This window comes from Rousettus aegyptiacus, unplaced genomic scaffold, assembly GCF_014176215.1.
Source record: "Rousettus aegyptiacus isolate mRouAeg1 unplaced genomic scaffold, mRouAeg1.p scaffold_m13_p_2, whole genome shotgun sequence".
NCBI lineage: Eukaryota > Metazoa > Chordata > Mammalia > Chiroptera > Pteropodidae > Rousettus > Rousettus aegyptiacus.
The window spans coordinates 22,551,967-22,577,529 of NW_023416295.1; the positions used below are offsets into that span (position 1 = coordinate 22,551,967).

Here is a 25,563-nt window from a genome sequence, read left to right on the forward strand (position 1 = left end):
AGACCACCCCCCTCCCTGCTTCCACCACAGCCCATCCCATTTGCTCTGCTTTCAGCCCATTTCCTGGTCTTAGCAGCAATTACCATCATCGTTTCCGACAGCTTTCCAAAGTGTTTCTTATCTTGGCAGAATCTTGACTTACTTATTCTGGGAGCTCTTCAGAAGGAAAGCACTTTGGAACAGCATGCACTACTTCTAGAGTCTCCAGGGCATCCATGATTCATGCCCCTTGCAGGAGAATTGCATGCAGATGGGCTACTGCAACCCCAGGGTAACTCGATGGACCGATTTTACCACCCTGCCCCCCCCCCCCGTGCCCTCCCCATACACACACACACTGAGGTGTATAATTACTAGGCAGTGGAGGCTGAATGACCACCCACCTTTCACGGCAGAACCCTGGGAGGAATGCCTGGTACACACCCTCTCCTGTCTCCCATCTTGGATCAATTTCCATATCTTGTTGGCGCTGCTTTCTGACTGTTCTGTATTTGTTCACTTCTCTCCATCTCTTCTGCCAGGAGCAATGCCATATCTGTTCCAGCCACTATCTTGTCTCTCCCAGATGTTCTGAGTCTCTGAGAGGGTCTCCCCTCTCAGAGAGGAGCTTATTTCCCTCTGCAGCACATTTTTAATTTTGTAGTTAGAGTGATATTTTTGAAATTCAAATCTGATCGTGTTATGCCTCTGCTTAAAAGCTCACAATGGTTGCCATTGTTGTTAGGATAAAGTCCAAATTCTTAAACGTGGTCCATAAAAGCACTGTCCAATAGATATATAATGCAAACCATGTGTATAATTTAAAAATTTCTAACAGCTTTATTTAAAAAGTAATTAGTTGTTCTAATTAATTAGTTTTAATACTAGACTTTATTTAACTCAATATATCCAAACTTATCATTTCAACATGTAATCAATATAAACAATGATTAATGAGCTATTTTACATTCTTTTTTTTTTTTCCCAAATCTTCAAAACCTGGCATGCATTTTACACTTGGAGCGCATCTCAATTCCGATTGCTCACATTTCAAATGCTTAGGAGCCATATGTTGGCTCAGATTGGACCGAGCAGGTCTTTAAGCTCTTGCAGTCTGTCCCCTGCCTGATTCTCCATCCCCATTGTGTGTGCCACACACTCCAGATCCTCCTGTCTTTGAGTTTCTGGGCAGGATGTGGGAGAGGACGTGGCAGAGGGTGGAGAACCTCAGCCCTGGGAAGGAGTTTGAGGAACGAGCCCAACACTGAGCTATTTTCATTCTACCCTTCTCTCCTTCAGGGATTTCCAGTAGCCCAAGAATGAAGCCCTTGCTTTGCTTTTGGCCTTGGGGGTTTCCATCTTTGGTTTATCTATGGCTGTATCAGGTGACACAGAAGTTTTTTAAGAAAGTAAAGGGAATAAAATGAAAATTGATAGTGGTATCATTTTCTCCTGAGGAGAATTGACTAACTACCCCACACCAAGGTCCTATAGCAAGTAGTAGCATGAGCTAAAGATGAGACCACAGGATCTGGGGCAGGATAGTTCTGATATTCTTTCTAGCTGAAAGATTTGTTTTATCCGAAAATACTTCCAAAGGCAATGTAAACACGTATTCTGTTTTAATTGTCGGCAGTTAAATGAGAGGTAATGTAAGGTGGTGGTTAAATCTGTGGACTGAAGTTGAGACTGCCTAGGTTTAAATCTTGACTGCACCACTAATAAGCTGGCAAACTCGATGAATGGCTTAGTTTCTCTGACCCTCAGTTTCCTCATCTATGAAATGGGGGAGGATAATAGCATATTTCTCATAGTGCTATTGAGAGGGTTAAAGGAGAGAATATACATAAAGCCTTTATAGTGTCCTGTAGTGCCCAGCACATAAGGAATGCTGGATAAATATTAATCAACAGCACGTTTCCCCAGGATTTGTGAAACACTTATCATTAATCCAGGTTGGGTGGAATTGGGCCATAAGTCTTGGCTCAGAGTGATCATTAAAGGTATTTTCTCTGGAAAGATATAGTTATTATCTAGTTCGTGTATAACATTTTGTATATCTTCGTGAGAAGGAAGATACAGGCATATCATCAGGGTTTGATTCTACCATCCATATATCCAAAAGAAAGAGCCAAACATATTTCAGTGGATGAGATATGAGGCATGGTGAGATACATACCGTACTTTAGTGGTGAACGGGCTTTGGGCTGTTGTTCTATACATAGTGTTAGGTTGTGGCGTTTGGTCTGAATCCTTTGGCTTTCTTATCAATGACACATTGCCATTTGAGGAGTTGGGGCTTGCAGTGTCATCGCAGATTGTTAAATGAAAGACCCACTTCAGGAGGTGGCCTGCTCCTAATACCTTAACACTGGTCTTTAACCATCTTAGCTAGACACAGGTGATTGCAGTCCCTTTCTTCACTAGGAAGGTATATCTGGGCACTGAGTGTTGATATGAGCCACCTTGTGTAAAGAAGGATTTTTGTTTGGACTGTTTTAACAATCGCCTGGCATTTGCTTGGACATACCTTTCTTCATTCTTCACAGTAGTCCTGTGAGGTCAGTGTTAGCCCCTTTTTGTGGAGGAGGAAAATGAGACACAATATGCAACTTCCCTAAGCTTGCAGAGTAAGTAGGAAGAGCTAGGGCTAGAATGCAGATCTCCTGATTGTGAGTTGTGTGTGTGTTTTCTACTAAGCTGTACTTGCACACGTGATACACCATTTACAGAAGCTCTGGCGACCTTTCTAAATAAAAGGAGTGAAATCGAGATGAAAATAATATTTATACTGCAAGTTTTGGCCATTTGGGTATGTATCATTTTCATTCATCAGTTTTTGGTACCCTTTGAATTAATAAGAACACAAATGAAACTATTTGTGACAGACACCCAAGCCAACAGAGATTTAAATAAGATGTAAGATTTTTTTTTCCCCTCTTTCTCGTAAAAGACCAGCTCGCAGGAAGCTATGCCCTGAGAGGCTGTCAGAAGCCCAGACTCCTTCTGTCCCATTAGTCCCCCATCCCGAGGGTCTCCACCCTTCAGGAATGGCCCCTGTCCACGCAATTCAAGTTGGCTACCCCAGGTCTGCTTTCCAGGAACCTAGTTTTCATGGAGCTCTAAAAAAAAGTACAGCTTGAAATTGCACTTGTCACTTCCGTTCACATCTCATCAACTAGAACTTGGTCATATGTCGACATGCAACTGCAAAAGAGCCTGGAAGTAGAGCCTTTATTTGGGGTGGCAAGGAGCCCGACTAAAATTTGGGGGGGTCTCATTATAGAAAAGGGGAGAATGAATATAGAAGGGCGACTGGCAGTTGCCGCTCTGCTCTTAGTCTTAACAGTTTCTTTTTAGCCCGTAACACAGACATTTTAACATGAAACACGAGATCTAAAATTCTAAATGTATAACATGGGAAGGGGAAAGTCCTAGTTCATTCTAATTTGTGGCACACTGCAAAGTCAAAATAACAGCAGGAAAACTAGGTTCCTGTGGAATGCCAGAAGTTGTGAATAGAAACAATTTACATTTCGCATTTTGTGAGAATATTGCATTATTAGGATAAAATGAGGTGACTAGGGAATTAATAACTCGAGCGAGCAAGCAAATAGGGTCAGGTTAATCACATCTTAATATTTCTTGCACTTTTCCCCCTCCAAAGTGTAAAGTTGCATTGCATTGACATTTTTGTAGCAAGATAAAAGTTAGTAGAAGAACGAAGAGAAAGTATTTCGTAGCTGTGGGGTTAGCACTGACAAAATTAAGTCTGTTTGAGGTTAGAGGTATATAGGCTGACAGATTGAGTGGAGGTGTTTCTACAGATGAGTGTCAGCATGTTTGTGCTGAATTGTTTGCAGATTTGGGGGAGAGGCAGCTCATGTGTGTGTTGATGTGGATTCCATGGGTGGCTTCAATCATTGTGTTTTCTTCTCAATTTTTATTGCGGAGCAGCAGAAAGGATTTAGGTTACAGCGCTTAAAGGAAGGTTTGAACAGTGCATATATTTTCCAATCAAGTTAATGTCTCCAGCATTCTAAGTCTCGAGAACACTGAGGTCGCTAAACCTGGCCTTCTGTCCTTGAGAGCTTGTAGGTCTGGCTCTTACCACCTCTCCAGATCGTTCTTGAAACTCCTCCTCTCATATGCACCCTTCACCTCAGCTGTGACCAAACCACTGTCTCTCTTTTCGGGGCTTTTGCACATGCTGTTCCTTCTCACTGAATTGACTGCTGCCCTTGTCCCCGGCACCTTTCAAGTTTCAGTGACACCGAGCTCCTCTGGGATGCCTACTCTAATGGGCCTATGGAGTCTTAGGGACAGACATGCACATCCATGCACGCGCATTTATCAGACACAGCGGACCTTGCGTCTGTCGTTCGTACGCATGCGTCGGGCTTTCCCACCTGGGAACTCCTGATGCAGTCCTTCTTTTAGCTTTAATCTGCAGCAGTATCACTACTCCATACACATTAGAACCAACGATTAATGTTCGTTGAATTCAATTTGTCACGCTGGAGAGGCTGGATTTTTACCATCAGTGAATTAGACCAGAAGCCTAAGTATTTGACTTTGCCTGTTCGCCCGCGGACAGAGATGAGGTGTTTCATAGATAACGCATGTCAGGGCTTATGAATCTGGAAGGTAAGGTGGCAACAAAGTCTTTTATACTGTTGATTTTTAATTAATCACCAAACTCTTAATTAGCAGACATTGTACTGAGTGTATACAATGTGCCCCAGCCTGTGGGAGACACTACGGGTTTTATAGCAAAGAGGCAAGTGAGAAAGCAAGTAGCAGCCCAGGGCCTGGACACACATTGGATACTTAATTGCATTTAATAATTTGGAGATGTAAAATGTCCCAGATTAAAAATTTTAATACACTTTCTGTGTAATGTGAGTGGGGAAAAGCAGGGCAAGGGATCAAGGCATAAGAAGGTAAATATCTCCAAGGAATAGTAAATAAGTGGCCAAAGGGTAAAAATTCAGACAAGGCTGTAGTTTTCTGAGCAAGAAATAATTCCATGTTGGCATCACATGTAGAAGAGAGACACATTTTGAGTAGGGGGACATCCCAGTAAGTGGGAGAGGCTGGGGAGGGCTGTTTAGGGATGTTAAAGAGTGAGAGCTTCATGTAAACAGCAGTGAGTAGATAAGAGTAGAAAAATAAGTGAGATGGTTATGTGGGCATCTTTTCCTAAGTACATAGCCAGTGGTATGTGAAAAGCATCTGTCCTAAGTTGTTATTTGTCAGAATAAGAAATTAAAAATTTTCTTTTAGGTTACTCTTTTCTTAGACTTCCTACTAGAGTAAGGTAAATATTTGGGTTGCTTTATCTAGTAGGGAAATTCATTGTCTGAAAAAAAAATGCCTTTGATCATGTTGAAGGAGAATTGTGTAGACACATTGATGTTTAAATTCTTGACTAATTTAATATTTGCCTCTGAAAGTCTCTATGGAATTGGATCCTTATCTATTCAACTTGAATCATAGCTGGTCCATGGAAGGGCCTATCTCTCCATCATCCTATGTAAATTATCCAGTTTGGGCTTTTTGAGGATAAAGTTACCTTTTTCCTTTTTAATTTTAGGGCGAATTACCTTATAAAATATTGATATGCTTAGCTCACTTCTTCACCATCTGCATTTGTATAATCAGGGAGTAACAATTAAGATTAGCCTTAGCTTAATCAGAACAAAATCAGGATGCTCAAACCATTCATTTGATAACTTCTAGTATCAGATCTGAGGTGGTTTTAGATTAACCACTCCTGGGTTTTTCACATCATGGGTCTATCTCTTTATATGTATCTCAGATATGTAGCAGAAAGTTAAATTTGCATCCTAACAGTAAGTGATTCAGACTTATAATTTCCAATTTTTGGCTAACAAAAAGAAAAATTCGGTGTGCCTAGGATGATAAATTTGGCATCATCAGCCAGTGTGGTATGTACCACTTGATGACTTTCACAGGTATCAGAGCAAGTCAGCTTTGATTTAGCCTCCCCTCCCTACCCACTTGACTCCCATGCCCTTCCCTTTTCATGACTTCCAGATACCTAGCTAGTCCTCTCACTTTGCCCTTAGGCTCCCCTAAATCCTCTCTAGTAGGTGTCAGATAAGCCTACCCTCACTCAAAGCCATGTGCTCCACAATTATTCTTTTTATTCCTACCACACTCCATGCAAGAAGAATAGATTTCTGGTCATACCCGCTTGAAGTTGTACACCTGAGTTGCCAACTTCTGCAGCTGATTGCATCTCTAGGGGCAGGGCTCCTATTCTATGTTGGTTTATTTCAGAAGGGCACACTTTTGCATTAGAGATCTCATGACTTTCAGGGTGGTGTGGTGGTACTTTTGATATAACTAAGCTTGGAACATATTGTGTGATGCTAAAGAAACATTTCTTTCTCTTCATTGCTGAAATTAAACTTTTTAAAGTGACTCAAAAATTAATGGTTTGGTCACTGTGGTAATAATAGACCTACTCATGCATGTGTCCTCTGCAGTACAGCTATTTTTGCATTTGACTACAAAACCAAAGATCGGCTATGAGTTTAAAATTCATATTTTTTAATAATCAAACTCCTGCCTAAATACCTCAAATTGAATTGTGAGAACTTGGTTTACAAAGTAATACTTTTACTATCAAATCGAAGAAATGTCCTACAAATTGTTTTCAAATAAATTCATGTGGTGTAGTTGTCATCTTGACGGGAAAAAAAGTGAATGTTTTAACAACTTTTTCCTTCAAATTCAGTATATATCTAGCTTTTAACTTTATTATAATGCTAGTAATCACCAAAATACACTTAAATTTCCAAATTGTCATTAAACTTTCTTTGAATTTATCTCTAAAAAAGCTGATAAAATAATTTTTAAAAATTAATCTTGGACAGTAACAGCAAAAGAAAAAAAGAATAAAAACAAAGAAAAAAAAATTTTTAAGTTAATCTGGGTGCCAGAAAAACATTTGTTTTCCCTAACAGTCATGCTTACCTACTTCAAAACTTGAGAACATAGAGCTTCAGGTATGAATGTCGACGTCTAAATTTTTAAGTGAGTGTATGTTTTTTGAGAATTACATTCTTAAGAGTTTGGGATTTTTAGTTTTGTTTTGTTGGGGAGAGGATTAGTTGTACCTCACATAGCCCACTGAAAAAATATTAGACTACCATACACATTCTTATTTAAATAAAAAAATCAAAATATTGCGATACTCCTTGGCTGATGGGAAACATGCTGTGGTATCTAAAAACACATGTATTGAGATCACAGGTTGCATATTGCAAAAATTATAATTGCCAACAGCTATACTCATTCCAGCACCTAGGATGGTTGCCAGCTTTCATGACCAACCCAGTCTTCCTCCAACATTTCAAACAAATTGACCAAAAATCTAACCCTTCACTTCCAAAGGAACATTTTGAAAATATCAAGTGGACTGTGGTCCTGTATATTTCCTGGCTATGCTTCACAGGCAAGGTGAGTGTGAGAAGTGATTCAGCACCATGCTCCAGTTTATGTTTCATGGAGAAGCCCTGTGCCCCTGCCCGGCACACACAGGTGATGGAGGTCTCTGTTCCCAGAGCCTTCTCTGGCCTCCTGCATGCCTACAAATTCCCTTTTAATATCACCATCATTGTCATAACACCTTTTACCCACTTGGATGAAATCACTCTCATGTACTTGATTCCATCTAATTTTCATAACTTTAAGGAATCAGAACAGGTTATTTTTTTTTTTATTCCTTCCCCACACAATTAAGAATAAGTTCCGATGAAAAAGTTAACTGAGTCTACAAAGCCACATAGCTACTAAGTGGCAAAGACAGAACTAGAGGAATCTGGTTTTGGATGACTTTTTTTTTTTTTTTTTTTTTTTTTTTTGTACCACTAGAGCAATGATTCAGGTTTCATCGAGGCATCAAGGGAGGCGTCCCCTAATGGTCCCACACAGTTTTAGGGATTCCCTGCTGCACAGGTCCACGCACATCGGGCCTTGTGTCGTTCGTGCGCATGCGTGGGGCTTTCCCACCTGGGAACTCCTCTGAAGCAGGGACCGTTTCCTTTTTAGCAATGCCACTGCTTGGTACATTTTAGAACCAACAATCAATGTTGGTTGAATCTATCTTATCACACGAAAGAGGCTGTATTTTTACCAGCAGTGAACTAGGCCCTGAGTGTTTGATTTTGCCTGCTTAGCTGTGGACAGAGATGAGGTGTTTCAGGGGTAATGCATGTTAGGCTTTAAGAATCTGGAAGGCACGGTAGTAAAAAGTGTTTGGGGCTGGGCATGAGCAAAGTTTAGGAAGGATGAATCCTTATGCTTGAATCGATGGTAGGATTTCCACATAGAAAATATATTTTAAACCAGTACTGTCCAAAATAAAAATATTCAAGCCATATATGCAATTTTATATTTTCTAGTAACCACATTTTTAAAAAGTAAGAGGTGAAAATGATTTACCTAAACATGTATATCCAAAATATGATTATTTCAACATAAAATCAATATGAAAAGATTATTAATGAGATATATTTGTAATCTTTTAAAATTCTAAGTCATCAAAAGCCAATGTTACATGTGGATTTACTAAAACAAGAATATAAAATAATCTCTATGTTGTTTCAATTTTTAAATTTTAATTAAAATTAATTTAAATTAGAAATTCAGTTTCTTAGTCACCTTAGCCATGTTTCAAGTGCTCACAGCCACATGTGCTAGTGACTATTATATTGGGCACCACAGTTATCATCAGTTGTGGGACTGAGTCAAAATCTCTCAGCTGTCTCCATATTTTGAAATAGGAGCTACACTTACTGAGGATGTGGTTTAATTTTCAGATTTTTTAAACAAACAGGCTATGAGGAGTTAACCTAATCTAGGCCAGTTATTGTTTTATAAGTTGTTTTAGGAATAATAAAGGATAAATTTTGTATGTTCTGTAAAGTGACAAGTACAGATTCAACAATTTAGGTCCTTGCACCTAGTAGATCTTTGGGTGAGCAAGTAATGGATAAGTGAAAAAAACAACAACATGCAACATAAATAATGAGTACATGTTTTATTTTACGATGTTGTTATAAATGCTTTTGCAATTCTGTAAAATAAAGCCCTGGTCTTGTTTTCCAGCAATCACCCAAACTAAAAACCTTAAAAAAAGAAAATATTTACGGTTCAGCTGAAAACTAAGAGGAACTCTGAGGCAGTTTTCCAAAGCAGAGTCAATAACGGGGCATTTTTGAGGCACGGCACATGCATCCGAGAAGGGATTGCTAAGCGATGGAGCAGTATTTACTGCTCACTCTTTCTCCGGTGTTAAGAAAGCTTAGTGACATTTTCTCTCTCAATGTCTTTATTTCCCAGGTGGCTGAAATTCTCTAGTGCTGCTGAGTATATCGTGAAAGCAATTGATAGGTCTGTTCTGATTTTCCCTAGATGTCCTCAGTGGCAATATAAACCCATTACAAAGTATTCTTGTTCCTTTCCATTTTGATTTTCCATTTCCTGATCTGCAAAATTTCAAGTTCCTAATCCAAGTCCTAAAGGGACTAGGATCTTGACATCCTCAGATAACAGAAATCTGGTAACCACATTAAAAATAAATAAATAAAAAGAAATAGATAAAATTAGTTTTAACAGGAATCTGGGCATGCCAAAGTCCTAGTCTCCTTAGGAATTGGATTAGGAACTTGAAGTTTTGCAGATCAGGAAATGAATGCAGAAAATTTGCATTAGTGATGTTTATTTTCAAGGGACTTTTAAACCTGGAATGCAGGAGTCTGACACATGTTCATATTTCATGCCATAATCTACATCTTAAAGGCAAATTTATAGTGTAGTACGTTTGACATATCACTCATGCTCTCCCAAACACATCATCACTGAGGGCCTTTACAAATGAGTTTCATAAAATGACGCACTTGGCTTCCCAAAGGGGATGTTGCTTAGGAGACTGCGGTCCCAGGTGTAAGATGAAGGTTTCAGGAAGATTTTCAGGATACTTCTTTTTCAGGCTTGGGCAGAGAGGGAAGAAGTGGAAGTGATCTTTGATGGTGAAGGAATATTTACTCCATTGGAGAGTTCCACATGTTAGTCCCTGTCACCTAAGAGTGACCATTTTTAAACAAGCAAGCAAGCAAACATTTTCTACTCTTAATCCAGTTCAATAGAATAAGAGGGACTGAAACCACACAGGGTGTCCTGCCCCTCTGTGAGTACTTGGGTCTTTGCCGTAAATCAGGATGCTTTTTATTCACTTCAGGTATTCCACAGGCTTGAGCCAGGCCCTGCTTCAGTGCCGTCGGTATCACAGTGAGCGTAACGGATGCCTGCATGAAGCTTATGCTCTTTTAGGGGAGGCAAACAAAAGTACATACAAACAGTACCCAATCTAATTTCAAAATGATTAATATGGGGAAGGGGTTAGAACCTGCAGTTTTATAGATAATGGTGAGGGTAGATCTCTCTTTAAGCAGTGAGGTGATTGAAGTAAGGGAGCTAGAAAGTTCTATGCAGAGCCCTGAGGTGGGAGCCTGTGCGATAGGTATTGGTGAACCTGGGAGAGAGGAGAATATATGATTAGAAAGGTAGCCTGGGGCTAGATCGCATAGACTGTATACTGTAGGGCCTGATAGGCTTTTGACTTTTATTATGAGAGTGGTAGGAAGCCATTGGACCGTTTACACTTTTATTCTTAACCTTTTTTGGGTCTTAAACTTATTTGGCAGTCTGGTGAAGCTTGTGGAACTCTGCAGAATGATGTTCTGAAATGCATAAAATGAAATCCAGAGGAAGTCAAAGAAACCAATTATATGGAAATATAAAGAATGGTCCCCTGTAAAGGACACACATGCTCTGACTTACATTTTCAAAGGATTATTCTGACTGCTGTGGGGAGAATAGACTGTAGGGACCAAGGATGGACACACCACGACCAGATTGAAGCCAGGCTGTTTTCATTTTAATCCTAGGGCAGCAGTCTCTAAGCAGGATTGTGCAACACAGCTTTTTGAGTGCAGGAAGAAAAATTTATAACTTCTATTTATATTTAATTTACCCTAATTCTTTTAAATTTCTGTATTAAATGTGTGTTTTATAATACCTTGATATATTAGGACATTAGTATATTTATATAATTCGTGAATAAATCTACATAGACTGGAAGGACATGTCCAAAAAGTATTTCTGTGTTTTCGATCAGTTAAATTTGATGATCATGATAATAGGGAGAGTAAACTCTGTAAGAAACTAAAAAATGCCACAGTGGTTTAGACCACAGTGCATTTCAGAGGCCATTTTGTGGGAGAGCGTGAATCATGATTCAACCTTGCTAAATGTAGGCCCTTTTTATCAAGCATCCTTAACTCTCATTAAGAGCCCTCGTATGGTTATAAATCTATTTATACCTGATTAGACCTACTGTCACCTCGGAGGTGACATGTATTCCCTCAGGGAAACAAGTTTCCTAGGGTTAATTTCCAGATAGAGAAAGACATTCTGGATGTTCCCTCTAAAATTCAGGTGGTTCTGAAGAGTCGTCTGCTACTCCCAGCACTGGGAAATGTTGTGCTCGCTCGTCCATCCTCTTCGTGATGGGCCCGCCTTCATTTAAACACTCCTGGACTTGAACCCTGATGTTTGAAGCCTCTCTCCCACTTGCTTGTCTCATGTAGACCCTTCTGGAGCATTTTCATGCACTCTTGAAGTGCAGTGAGTTGAATGGCAGGCATTATTCCAGGGCCATACGGTACAGTATTGACATTTTCTGTCCTATATCCAGGACATATAGTATCTAGAGTAGAGGAAGGAGAGAAGGAAGAGTGAAGGAGATGAGCAGATTTTACATGAAATCTGCTCCAATTATGACTAAACTGCCTATTTTCTTCCTCTCTCTCTCTCCTTTTCTCCCTCCTTTCCTTCTTTCCTTCCTGAAAAAAAGACTTTTATAAAGAAAGAAACCTAAACCTTATATAGAATGAGCAGAAATCTTCAGGCAGGCTGTCAGGATGAAAACTAATGCATTGTGGATATAGGTGGTTGTACCCCCAAGATCAAGCAGTGGAGGCTGGTGTCTAGGGAGATGTGATCTTGGCCATGAAAAATACTGACACAATTTCCCTGACCTGCCTTGTGAGTAGAAATTGGTTTATAGAAGTGGGTATAGACGCCGAAAATGAGATCAGCCTAACCCCACTATTCCTGAGTCTTAATTTTCAGTCACATTTCCAATTCTTTATGTTTTTTTTCTGCTCCTTTGAGTTCTTAACTTTGCCTGTTTCAGGCACTGCTCCTTCATGTAACTGAGTTTTTTCTTGGTTATTTTACATGTCTTATTAGTGAGTATTTGCAGAAAGGGCAACTTGTAGGTAAATTAATCAGACACGGGAAAATGGCTTGATAAGTCAGTATAACTTTGCTAAACTCTCAGGGTGCAAGGGGGCTTGTCCTTAGTATTATTCTGTGTAGCGCCTAGCTGTAAGCAGGAAACAATGTTAGGTGATACGATTCAGAGTCAGTTCAAGCTGTCTGTAGTTACTGTGTACACAGTGGCAAAAGGGAAACTCAAATAGCTACTGGATAGGATAGTTGGTTTGTTCCAGAATTAACTAAGAGCCTACATTGTTTTCTGGGAATTAATTAAATTCTTAACATTGTTTGTCAAAACAAAGCAAAACAGAACTAATTTTTAACATTCAGCAAGGGGAAAAGCAAACAGTTGAAATTAAAAAAAAAAACAAAACAAAACCCAAACACATCCGCTTTAATCTTCACTTTCTCTCTGTCCTTCCTGTGTCCTTCAGAATGTGGTTGCCTATGATAGACGGGTCAGTTCGATTGTGGGATTGATTTGGGGGACTGGATGTCTCTGCTTACAGCTATAGAATGTCATGGAATTTCCAGATGCTTTGTTGCATTTGGGGTGTGTTGAGTCTTCATGGTTCCAGAAACCTCCAATTATACTTGCATTCGAAGGCCTTTGTGGGTGGAGGGCATTTTGACTTTCTGAAGTCTTTGGTGCTTCATGGGTAATCAGATGCCAACACACTTCCCTGAGAGGGCACATCTCTCTTCAACTGGGGTCTCTTATTTCCCCTTCAGCATCCCACTTGTTCTGAGCAGATCTAAAGAACACTCCGTTTTTCTGGTCCATTCTCCATCAAAATACTGAGAACATATTTATAATTTAAACATACTCTCTGCTCCCCAACATTTGGGTTGCCCAGAGTGACTCTAGACCCAACTGTCTGGAGCCTGAGCTCTGGAAGTTTTTACTGACACCCAGCCGGTTAGACCTGTCTCCTTAGCAGCCTCTGAGGGTACAGGTAAACTGGGGAGGAAAGGTAGTTCAAATTAGCTGAATACTTACCTGTACCAGGCTCAAGAAACATGTCTTACACCCGATAACTTATTTAAACCTTAAAATAAACGCAGGAAGCTCACCGCCATTCGACAGATAGGGACACTGAGTCTTAGTGTCCGTAATGAACTCAGCAAGGTCCCAGGTGTGCTAACTCTAAAGCTCATTCAACATCTCCACTCTTCCCCTTGTCTTCGGCAGGTGCACTTTTCTAAAATTTTGGCTTTAAGGATCCAGAAGGTGAACTTTTAACATCGCTCATTGATTCATTTTTTTTTACTGGTTTCCAAAGCTGAATGGGTTTCCTCCTGTGCTTCCAGCTCTCCTTCATGTCCTCTTGGTGCCTTTTCAAAGAAATGCCTGCATTTCTCATTCCTCTTCTCTATGGGTCTTACAGAGCAGTGGCTCACTAGGGCACCGATTTAATGAAATAAAATTTTCAATCATGTTTGGTTTGATTCTAGGTGATACAAATAAAGAATCATGAACACTTTGTAGTCAGGTTTAAAGGGAAGAAAAAAAGGTGGAAAGAAGAAAGTGAGACAAGTATAGTCCTGGCCAGTGTCTCCTTAAGAGCCGCCTAGTAAAGGTTTAGCTATTAAAAATGGAGAAATCATAGTCCTTTGGCACTTGTGTATCCTGAAATTTGGGGTTTGGTAGTTTATAATATTTACCAATTATCTGAATCTTCCATGTGTTAGGCACTGTTCTAATTAATAGATAATATGTATTAATTTACATAATATTAATTTATCCTCTCCAAACTCTTGGAGGTACATACTGTTATCTCTAAGAAAACAGAGGCGCAGAGAGGTTTATTAACTTAAGACAGTTGGGGGCAGAATTGAAGGCTGAGCTCAGGAAGGTTGGCTTCAGAGCTCATGACCACTTTGCTAACCTGCCTCTCAGTTACAGGGCTCAGTAACCCTCATGATTTCATGGGGTCTTAAAGATTATTTCTCTTTTTTAATTAGAACCAACAAAACATGCACTTGGAAGGGTAAATATCTGTCATGTTTGGTGACAGACATTAATGGGTTAAAAAAAAATGGTCTAAAGAAAAGTGATGTAGTTTTTCTTACATATCCCTCCATCTGTATTTACTGTGCGAAAAGGTCACTTGAGCACAAGAGCTCGAATTTCATGCTTATAACCAGCTTTACTGTGGCTAAAACCTCGCTCTACAAATCGACTTTAAAAATATTTTGTAATAATGTGTATCTCTCTCTAATATGAATGCTCTGGAATCGTTAAGTTATGGGCTTCTTAAATAGAACTTCGCGACTATATTTCACCTAAATGCCAGGAACCGTCAAGTGATTTTTGCGTTACTCTCAAACTGTAGCCCTTTCTCGTGACTGTCCATCCACTCACATTTACTGGAAGGAAGGGTGGTTCTGGGAGACCCGAGCTATTTGCCTGGCCAGGCAGCTACCTGGCTACAGTTTGCGGTAGGAGGGCAGAGGAGAGAAGAGACCAAAAAGGCTGAAATGGTAAATTACTGTAGGTTCTGGAAAAAAAAATAGAATTAGAAGCATTTGTGGTTCAGATGAAAATAGTACATTTCCTTTCTGCTTAGACTGGGGGGGGGGTGGGGTCAGAGTGCTCCAGGGAATAGAAAATAAATAAAAATTGATCCCCAACCAGTCAAAGGAAATGCTCTGACTCTGGGAACCGAAACGACAGCTCCAGATTTGAGGATCTCGTGAAACCACTTTTGAAGGTTAAAAAAAATAACAACAACAAAAACATCAGTAGACTAAAGAGAAAGTGACACACTATGTTTAGAAAATGTGGTCTTTCAAGAATGATTTACACAGCCCTTTTCCAAGACCGACAAACGAGTATCAGAATCTGATCAGGCGTGGGCCATTTGGTTCCTGTCACTGATGTAGTCATTTCATCTTTTCTTGCAGGTGAGAAGCCTTATAAGTGCTCATGGGAAGGGTGTGAGTGGCGTTTTGCACGAAGCGATGAGCTCACGAGGCACTACAGGAAACACACAGGTGCAAAGCCCTTTAAATGCAACCACTGCGACAGGTAAAGGAACTCAGAAGCCGCTGGGGTGGGCCAGGGACTTGGGAGGTGGGTTGGAGGAGGGCTGTCCGTGTTCTTTTCATTTCATCACAAGCCTCTCTCACGAAGGGAGTCTTGGGCCTGGAAATGCCTTTTACTTCTCCACTGGGAAAACCAATGAGATAAGGGTGCCTTCTTGCATGTAATCAAGAGATGATATAAGTTCTTGGTTCAGTTACACAAGTATTTACTGAACACCAGGTTTTGGGCCAGGGACCATGTTAGTCACTTGATATCAACAAAATACTTCCTACCCTCAAGGAGGCGATGGACAGATAACAAGATGGAGAATGGTCACCTGCAGCTACTCCATCTGATCTGTTTATGAACATCAATACCATTTTCCCTCAGCCTTAATAACATGAAAGAGTAGAAAGCCTGTTTAACAGAAGGACTGTTAGTTATAAGGCTTTCCTCTGAAGTATTAGAAATGAATTTACTGAAGAAAGTTCCCATTCCTGGGGGGCCCGAACCTTTCTTTTTCCTTTGAAAATAGTACAAAGATCTAAAAGATGGTGAGGCTTTGAGAACATATTCTGTAATTCAATTTTCAAACCTTCAGCATTTGATAGTGGAAGAAAGAGCACGTAGCAGCAGATACTACACAAGTAATAGTATCTGACAACCTTGGCATTATCAACCAATAAAGCCCAAAATGGAGACTCTGCAGGCCAAGGTGAAGGCAGGATTAGGTTTAGACATAATCAAATAATGGGCTTGCATCTGAGCGTGTTATCCTTCTAATCCTATTTCTGTGTTTAAAAGGAAGCTTAAGAAAATTAACCATCTTTTTAATGCAATACTAAAGGTCTCAGTTATGATGAGAAAAATGCTTCTAATACGATAAAAGCCCTGAAAGCCTCAGGGTTCCCCCGCTTGGCCAGCAGCTCACAGTATGGCAGGAGGGATGTGCAGGATGTCCATAGAGGCCTCACTCTCTGTGAGAGGAAATGTGATCGCTTTCACATCCTGCCTCCCCCAGTCCCTGTGTGGGCACCTCCCTTAGTCAGGCTTTCCTCTGGAGTAGTGTGTGTTTGTTTGGAGAGCAGGGCAGGAGTGGCCAAGTCTCATGGGTGGCCAGTTGGCTTGGATCTCCTTTAAGATGCTTATAAAGGAACATTACTGTTTTTCCTTCTTTTTCCCCCCTTCTTCCTGAAGAGGCTATTTTTCTCTTATCTCTCTTCTTTAAGAACTAAATAAAGCCCCCATGCCTCCTGGAGCCCAGAGATAACCTCCCACCCCAGGGCTGAGGAAATGCACTTCTTGAAGCTATTGTCTCTCATTCCTTTGGAGCTCTCCTCTGCTACCCAAGAATATAACCTGTTTTTTAGTTTCTGTACCATTACCTAGACTTCCCAGCATCTGTTCTTCTACAGATTATGCTTCGGTCATGTTTCTCTTTATTTCACATACTCCTATCTCAAGTTCATTTCTCTCCAACCCTGTCTATCAATAAAGAAGATACATAGATAGTGTCCACAGTCCTCTAAGGAAGAGCATTATATCCATTGGGATGAAAACAAACTCTTTGTGAGTTGTCAGAGTATGGTAGTAGGAGGTGCACACATCAGTCTCCCATCCTCGAAGTGTGGTGAGGCCATGACTTGGAGATTGTCCATTATGGATTGTCATAATCCTTGGACATAGACAAAGAGTTCTTAATGAAGACATTGCCAGTTAGTTTTTTTTCTAATCAACTGACTTATTGTGAAATGTACGACTGTCCAGCATTAGGATTAAGTCTGATAATTCGTGTGACTTATGTGAGAAATATGTCAAACCGACTGGACATTTCAGTGAAGTAGACATGAGAGAGGGGCGATTTGGTTAATCTTGTGCTTCGTTTTCCCCATCAGAATATAGTATGATTTCTGGAGCTGGAAGTTTGCCAAAAAAATGGTACAAATTCTGCGATATGGTATTTGGGAGAGATTGTGAGTAGTTCAAAATCCTGTGACATTGGCCAGTCAGTGCCTTTTCACCAATGTCAGAAAGGAGGGGTTGGACTCTTATAACTGTCTCATGACAGACAGCACCTTGCATTTCAATCGTAGGGATTGTGCTAAGAATAGAGCAGGTCTGGGAGGTGGCGTTGGGAATTGGAGTGGTACCAAAGCAGATGAAAGGAAAGCCTGGAGCGACTGGGGATTTGGCATTCCTTAGAAGACTTTTACCATCAGAAACAGAGGCCCTCAGCAGGACTCTGGATCCTTTTGGTACCACGGCACATATGAGTGTCAGTAGCCTACCTCTTAACCTTTTCTAATTTGAGCAATCAGACTACCCTATTTAGGAGCTAAGCTGGGATTGGGGTTTCCTTTCCTGAAAGCATGTACCAAGTCTAACGTATACTTTCATTTTGCCTACAGGCTAAAATAGAAAAGACATAAGTATTTATTTTACTAACATTTAAAATTGCTAGATGCCACAAAAATCTCTGTACCTCTGGCTTTGTCTGGAAAAATCAGAAGATCCGCTAATAGTGGGCTCACATTCCCATGTGGCCGTAATTTCCTGGAGCTAAATAGTAATCGTTACCCATTTGAGATGGCCACGTGATCACTAATTTCTCACTGTCCCCACCACTGCCTGTGGTCTCCCAACGTGAGGCAGACGGTCGGTCGGTTGACATGTATCATCACGCTTGCTCTGTTGTCTGCCCTTACAGAGAGCAATGCTTCTTTGTATCCATTCCTTATCAATAGTGGAATCAGATGGTGCTGCGTGTTTCTTACCCTTGACCCATTGCCCTCATTTATTTTATCTTCCTGACCCCTGACGCCATTGGATTTTGTGACCTTTGGCTTCCGGGTTGGGTTGGGGAGAAAGCAGTGAGGCGGCTCTGCCATTTCCTTACCATCAGACTGAACTGTGCAGCCCACTGATTGACCAGCTGCTAGAGGACGAGTCTCGTTTCTCAGCCCACAGGACATAAGCTGCTGCTAGAGCTAAAAGGACTCTGCTTCCGCTAGTGGTAACATGCAGGCCGTTGTCTGCAGACCGAGCACAGTTATGATCTAGGGAGACTGCGGTTACAATCTAGTACCTACGAAGTCTTGGGCACTTGAGAGGAGGCATTTTGACCTTTGGTTTTTGGGTCATTTCGACCTTTGGTTTTCGAGTCAGCCCACTTTCAGGGGGTCAGAAATACCAGCCAGTCAGTCTCTAGCCCTTTGGTGCCCTAAAGCGTTGCTGTTACTTAATGCCCACATGAGTTTAATGTGCCTTTTTCATAAGCAAGAGAGATGACGATAGGGGTTTGACTGGTTCTCTGTGATGAACAAATTTGTTAAGGACGTTCTTATTTAAGGTCATCTGCCTGCTGTATAGTTATAAATACCCTCTGGGGGTATATTACCCTTAGAATTATTTGAGTCTGCATTTCTAAATGCTGAGTTTATCCATTACCTTTTATTATTCCTATATGGAGTAAGTATAAATTAATAAATATAAATTAATCACGACAAAATATCTTGTTGGTGTATTGAATTTAAATAAAAACCTCAGTGGTGAGGGACCCAGTCTAATTCTAAATATATACTTCCTACAATTTGAACAATGATGCTGGTTTGATAATAGAAGGGTGCAATGTTAAAGATTTGGTTTATTTTTTTCACTTTTTTTTTCTGAAAGAAGTTGAAGGGTAAAGATAGATACTTGTACATATACTGCTAGATACCTAACACAGAGTAGGCAATTAGTAAAGGCAGATAAAAGTCTAGAACCCATACATAATTGAATACTTATTTCAGATGAAATTGTGTATCAAGAATACTATTTTCCTCTGAGTTCCTGGGGTACAGAAGGAAAGGTAAGAGGTTTTGCCCACTGCCAAGACCTTTCCTTCTTATCATCTCAAATCCCCGTGTCTCTCTTTTGCACAGACATGATACATGGTCTTTGCTTTCTTGCTTTCTCATAGGCCGTTACTGATCAGGCCTGACCAGATTAACTTCTGAATTCGTTTTCTAGTTGCTGCCATTACCAAGCGCCATAAATTTCGTATTATCTGTATATATCTTTACATGTTTATTATCGAATAGTTCTGTAGGTTAGAAGTCCAACACAGGCCTCACTAAGTTAAAATCCAGGTGTCAGCAGAGCTGCATTTTTCTTCTTAGATGCTCTAAGGGAGAATCCATTTCCTTGTCTTCTCCAGCTTCTAGAGGCTGATCACATTTCTTACCTCCTGACCTTGTTCTCCTATCATCAAAGCTACTGGGTTCTTCCCATGCCACCAATCTCTCTGGTTTTCTCTTTCAATTTCCTCTTCCACTTTTAAAGACCCTGTGATGACATTGGCCCTGCCCAGATAATCCAGAATGATCCTATTTTAAGGTCAGCTGATTAGCAAGTTAATTCTATCTGCAACCTTAATTCCCCTTTGCCTTGTAACCTAACATATTCACAGTTTCCAGGAATCAGATGTAGACATTTTGGGGGGACCATTCATTATTCTGCCTACTACAAACTCAAACTGATAGCTCAGCTCTCCCTTCTCAGCCTAAAATGCAGGTGTGATTACGAGCATGGGCTCCGGAGTCAGAGGGGGTAAGAATGGAACCTTCTTTATAAGATTCTTGTAAGGATGTTAACTTTAAAAAGGAAATACCTTCAAAAAGAACTTCCCGACTTAGAGCTTCTTTCTCTAGGCTGCTGGGATAAAGGAGAGAGGGGAAAAAGGGAGGAAGGAAGGCAATAAGGGAAGAAGAGAAGAGAACAGGCAGCGGGCATTACTGAGTGTATGCTCAGGACAGGACAGAATTATGCACGTTAAATGCGAAATTCCCCGCAGGCTTTATTGCTTTTCTATGTCCCAGTGATATCAAGTACTTGCTTTTAAAGAAAATTTATCACTGTTTTATAGTAAATCAAATCCCTTTTATATGGCACACTAAGGGATTATCCTAATATCTTGCTCATACTAAATCAGGACCTGAAATAAGTGGACATAATTAGAATTATTATTATTCAACATGTTATTGGATTAGAATGTTTACCACTGTATTTCTCCTGTTTTTATGTGGTTTTTTTTTTCCATTTATCTTTGTTCTGTTTTGCTTCATTTCCTTGGGATTCTATCCTGCACATGTACCTGTTTAAGAAATGGACACAAACAGAGTGCGTGGAGAATGTAGGATATAAAGCAGGATAAAGCAGTTTTTTGTTTGTTTGTTTTAAGAACAGATGAATAGGGAAATTCTACTCAGGGAAACCCTTGCTAACCTGAGTGGGGCAGCTTGCTAACGTCCTGAAAAGAGTTTTGGACTGTGAAGGTATCTTGAGCCTCAGGGGAGCCTGGCATTAATGTCAGGTAGGAGAGTGGCCCGTTTTAAGTGAAGAATCTAGAGGGAGAGCGCACATCTAGAGCCAAGAACTATGCTTTCTTATGTGCTGACTTCACCAGGAGTCTCGTCAGAACCTTAGGTTGTAAGGTGTGGGGGTATGAAAATGCCCTGTCTATTAGTTATGTACAGGCACCAGATTCAGACTGGTGTTAGCCTCAAAGAGTACTTATTAGCCCAGGTAACTAAGAAGTACACAGTTAGCTTGTCTCTAGGCTTAGCTGGATCCAGGTTCTCAGATGTTTATATCAGGAAGGACTCTCTCTTTCTCCTCCCCACCCCTCTCTTTCTCCTCCCCCCCATCTCTCTCTCTCTCTCCCCTCCCCCACCTCCTCGGCCCAGTTTTTCTCTCCTGACATAGTTCTCAAGCAGACTCTTTCCCACATGGCAATATGGACACCAGCAGCTCCACACTTCAATCTTAGTAGCTTACAGCCCCAGTGGAAAAGAAGAGCTGCTTTTTTCCCACCCGTAGTTTCAGCAAACGGTCCCGTGCTGGCGCTCATTGATCTTTACGGGTCACTCGACTGTCGCTTAGCAGTTCACTATGGGCACGACTCCAGCCCAAGGAGAGGGGGTCAACCTCATACAACTGAGAACACGGGAGAATTGCCATTCAAGGGAAAAGCGGGCTGGTGGTGTCAGAAGGGGAAGGATTGAAGACAACCACTGCATCTACCCTGAAAGCTGAGGAAGGCACTCAGTGGTGGATCTTAGGTACCAAGAAACAGTTTGAAAAAGCGAGATTGCAGATCTACCTGGGTTTAACTCTCAAATTTGTCACTCACTAGCTAGGAAATTCCCTATCCACAGACACACAGAAGGGTGTGAACAGTTATGATGGAAGACTGCTGAGGATGGTACTGGGGTAATATTGGGGAAACACCAAGCACATGTCTGCATATTCGACCATACTCCATAAATGTGAGCTCCCTTCTCCATTCTTTCTCTTGACTCGAATATAGAATTTCTGTGTCAACCTGAAGGCCGTGTTTCTGGGCCTCGCTTGTGCATCTCAAGACTGAAATCTGGGTGTTGAAATGTTAGCATTCCACCGTTTGATGATACAGGCTAGTCATTCCTAGTATATTTACAGTGTATGGGCACGGCACATGTTTCCAAAACATTTGCACGTTTGCTTCTTCTTTAGGAATGATGATTATGATAATAGTAGTTAACATCCACTGAGATCTTTACTATGTGTCAGGCAATAGTTTAAGCCCTTTACATAGATCATCTATCATTATCACCATTTTACTGAGGAGGAATTAAGGCACAGGGGTTAACGTGCTCAAAGTCAGACATCTATGGAAGAGCTGGGATTTGAACCCGAGGAATCTGACTCCTGAGCTCATCTTCCTAACACACTGTCTTGCTTCTTAATACACATGTGCTGTCGGTCTTTAAGGTAGGGTTAATCATTTTCTAAGGGGTGATGGAAGTCAAGTCCTTTACCTGGACCTTTCTAATATCCTTGTTGTTGTTTGTATTTCCTAGGTGTTTTTCCAGGTCTGATCATCTTGCTCTCCATATGAAGAGACATATCTAAAAATCCTAAAGGCCAGAGTTGCCATGACATCGGCCGTTGTCTGAAGGAAATGCCATGAGGCAGGGGGCTGGACTTCAGGCGGGGACCCATTGCCTCGCAGAAGAAAGTTCTCACTTATAAACCTCTGTGTACACACACACACACAGACACACACATACACACACGCTGTCATGCACAGACCCCTCCTACACACACACTGTCATGCACTCAGCTGTATTTAAAATATATACGTCTATTCTTTATGCCTTGCCCTAGCCAGATGGTAGAAGACAAAGAAGAAGGAAACCAGGTGAACTCAGCAAGGCAGACTGGCTGCTCACTTCAGCACTATTGGAATTATTTCCCGCTGTTGCCAATGGAAATCAAAGAGAATGGATGTGACGTCTCTGCAGGTGGACGGCAGTAAGAGGGGCTTATTTAACTTGCTTCTCAGTGCAACTCGATAGGAGAATACAACGTCTTAAAGTTGCATATGTGTAGCACTAATGTTTCTTTTTAAATAGTTGGGGGAAAATGACCTAGAAAACCAAATTGCAGTTTGGTAGCCAAAATTAACTCTTGGTTTATTTGTCCTTTGTGTGTGAAAAGTCCTACTATTCCGTGCGTCCAACTTCCTCAAAGAACTGTTGATCGGTTTTGGTTCTTCTTAGTACCGTTGAGATCTTTCGAGTCGATACCAACGGCCTTAGCGGCGGCAGACTCTGGAATAACACCTTACACCTTTCTGGCCTGCATTTCTCTAGACTTCACTCTTAAGGGAGGAGTTTTCTTTTCTTACTTTTTGACTCTTGCACACCATATGCACTAGGGATTCTGGAAACTTCTAGCATGACTGCAAAGTGGCCAAGAGAATAAAGTCCTTGATGATAAATCACAGTCTATCCCTTGAGCCTCACCTTATTGCCAGTGCTAGATTTTTTCTTTTTAATCTCTCTGTTTTTGCTAATGAAAACTTGAAAAGCTTATTTGGAAGCTTAAATGTTTTATCTTTTCTCCATGGACTAAACCTCTCCAGGACTCTCTCAGCACCTGGATGTCCAGCTCTCGAAGCAGCCAATCAGATGGGACATCACAGTTCTCTCATCCCCTTGAGGCGTCCTGACCTCAGCTCATAGTGATCAACCCTGTGCTGTGTGTGTCATTGCTCTCCTGTAACCAGTTTCAGCACAGATGTCGCTAGTGTCAAAGGGCAGCTGCATACTGAACCTAACTCTGGGTTATGACCTGACAAAAAGCCAAAAATATCACTCTTTCCAGGAGTGGGGAAAACTGAGGATGCCTCCCAAGTCTAGTGACTTCAAAAAGCATCATCCTATCTTCTTCTCATACCCACTGAGCTCATGTTACCCCACTTGTCAGACACACAATTCAAAATACCATTATGGGAATGAAGGGTGGACATTTAAGAAAAGGGTTGAGATGTATCTCTTATGGTCTGTCTAAAAGGAGAGATGTATTTCTAATTTTTTTTTCTGGCTAGGCCCATCATGACTTGTGATCTAGAGCACCCAGGATGAACAGAGGCCTCACGTTTACTCTGCAACCTGACTCCAAGGGGGTTCCATTCCTTACTTCTCATCCCGCACACACATCCAATATCGGTCTCTATCTACCCGCATTCTTAGCTAGCTGGCACTGGCCTCAACTCCAAAGACTGCCTTTAGGACCATTAAATGGCCTATGCAAGCAAGCGGGGTGGTTATTAGGACAGATTGTATATTTTGTATATTCTGGGACCATCCCTTCAAGACACGTCTAAAAAACAAAAATGGCGTTTGGTCCGCACACGGTTGCTGCTGCTTCATCCCAGCTGGCTCCCCTCCTGCCCTCCTCCGACTGTTTGACTCACTGACTGTTAAAATGCTACCCCATACCTATTTGGGATGCAAAACTGATGTCTTTAAAAGGAAATAATAATGTAAGAAACACAAATACATTTATGACGACAACCTTCAAGATCCTTGGCATTTGGTTTCTGAGCTTTCTGCAACCTTTGATTTCACTGAAATGTTGAAACTGTTCGTCTGAGGGTAAAGGAGACTCCTTGTCACAAATGCTGTAGCTGCCAATTGGACACTTGGGGCATTCTGAGGTCTGGCCCTTAAACTTTCTTTTCTCTTTTTCTTTTTCAATTTAGACCAAAAAAAAGAAAGAAAAAAAAAAAAAGAAAAAACATAACAAGAACAACAAAAACACCCTAAAACACACCCATGAAATCTGCCCATTTGCCGGAGGCAATTATGTATATGTTAGTCGGAGGGTTTTTTAAAAAAAAAAAAATCAGTTTTATTCCAAAGATTTAAAACTAGACATGACTTAGAAACAATTTCTGGAGCACTGCTTGCTGACAATCTCGTAGTTCTCTACTGCATTTGAGTGCATTTTTGTGGCCAGTCCATCAGGGCGTACCATGGGATTATATTTGAATGTGTGGTGCATCCTTTTTGGATGAAGGATGTGTGAGGGACCTGGAACCTCAGCTGTATTAAACTGTAGCACCTCCAGTCAGTGCACTAGATGAAACTTTAGACACCCCAGATTTTGTTGGTTTATTGATTTCCCTTTCTATAGCAGCCTCCAGCACGCACGCACGCACACACCAGTGATGGCATTAGCCGTGGCTGCCACAATTTTCAAATGTTGTCTCCCAAGCTGGAGCTGTTCTTGCCTCTCAAAATGCTACTATTAAGGGTTTATAATACTTAATTTAATTTTCAACCTGACCAATGCAAGGCTCTATTAAAAAGAAAGTTAAAAAAAAAAAAAGAATGCAGAAGAGTAATTATTGCTTGTTTGCTCCCTGTTGTCATCTGTGGTCTTGAAAAGATCTCATCTGAATGTGGCGGAACAAAGGCCCTTTGGTCCTCATCAGGGTCTGAACTGATGGGTGATTCCTCTCTCTTTTGTATCAATGAGGTCCTATGTAATCCGCTCCTGACCTTTCTCAGAGCAGGGTGCACTGAACCGTGATGGTGGGGCTGGCTTGCTTCAGAGTCGTTTGTTGACTGTGAGAATTGGCCTGGGAATTTGGTGGGTGCTAAGTATATGGCTTTGAAACTGTTCTCTAACCCGATTGACACCTAAGAATGATAACCAGTCCTATCCATGGGAGTGGGAGTAAACCCAGTCATTTTGGAAATAAATTTGTGATAAAATGTCCATCACCTCTGAAATGGCAAAGATGGTTGGTAAGAGCCTGCTGAAATGAACAGGCTTTCTAGGAAATAACCTGAAAATATTTTGCT

General features: G+C 41.0%; 1 protein-coding gene across 4 annotated transcripts in view; it reads left to right on the forward strand.

The window, feature by feature from the left end:
- KLF7 (Kruppel like factor 7) overlaps window positions 1-25,087 on the forward strand; it is a 79,328-nt gene extending 54,241 nt beyond the window's left edge. For all 4 annotated transcript variants that reach the window (XM_036238040.1, XM_036238042.1, XM_036238043.1 and 1 more), the window contains 2 exons: window positions 15,265-15,388; window positions 22,267-25,087. In XM_036238040.1, the coding sequence (XP_036093933.1) occupies window positions 15,265-15,388; window positions 22,267-22,318 (176 nt within the window). In that variant the 3' untranslated portion in view covers window positions 22,319-25,087. The remainder of the gene's footprint in view (window positions 1-15,264; window positions 15,389-22,266) is intronic.
- The last annotated feature ends 476 nt before the right edge of the window (window positions 25,088-25,563 follow it).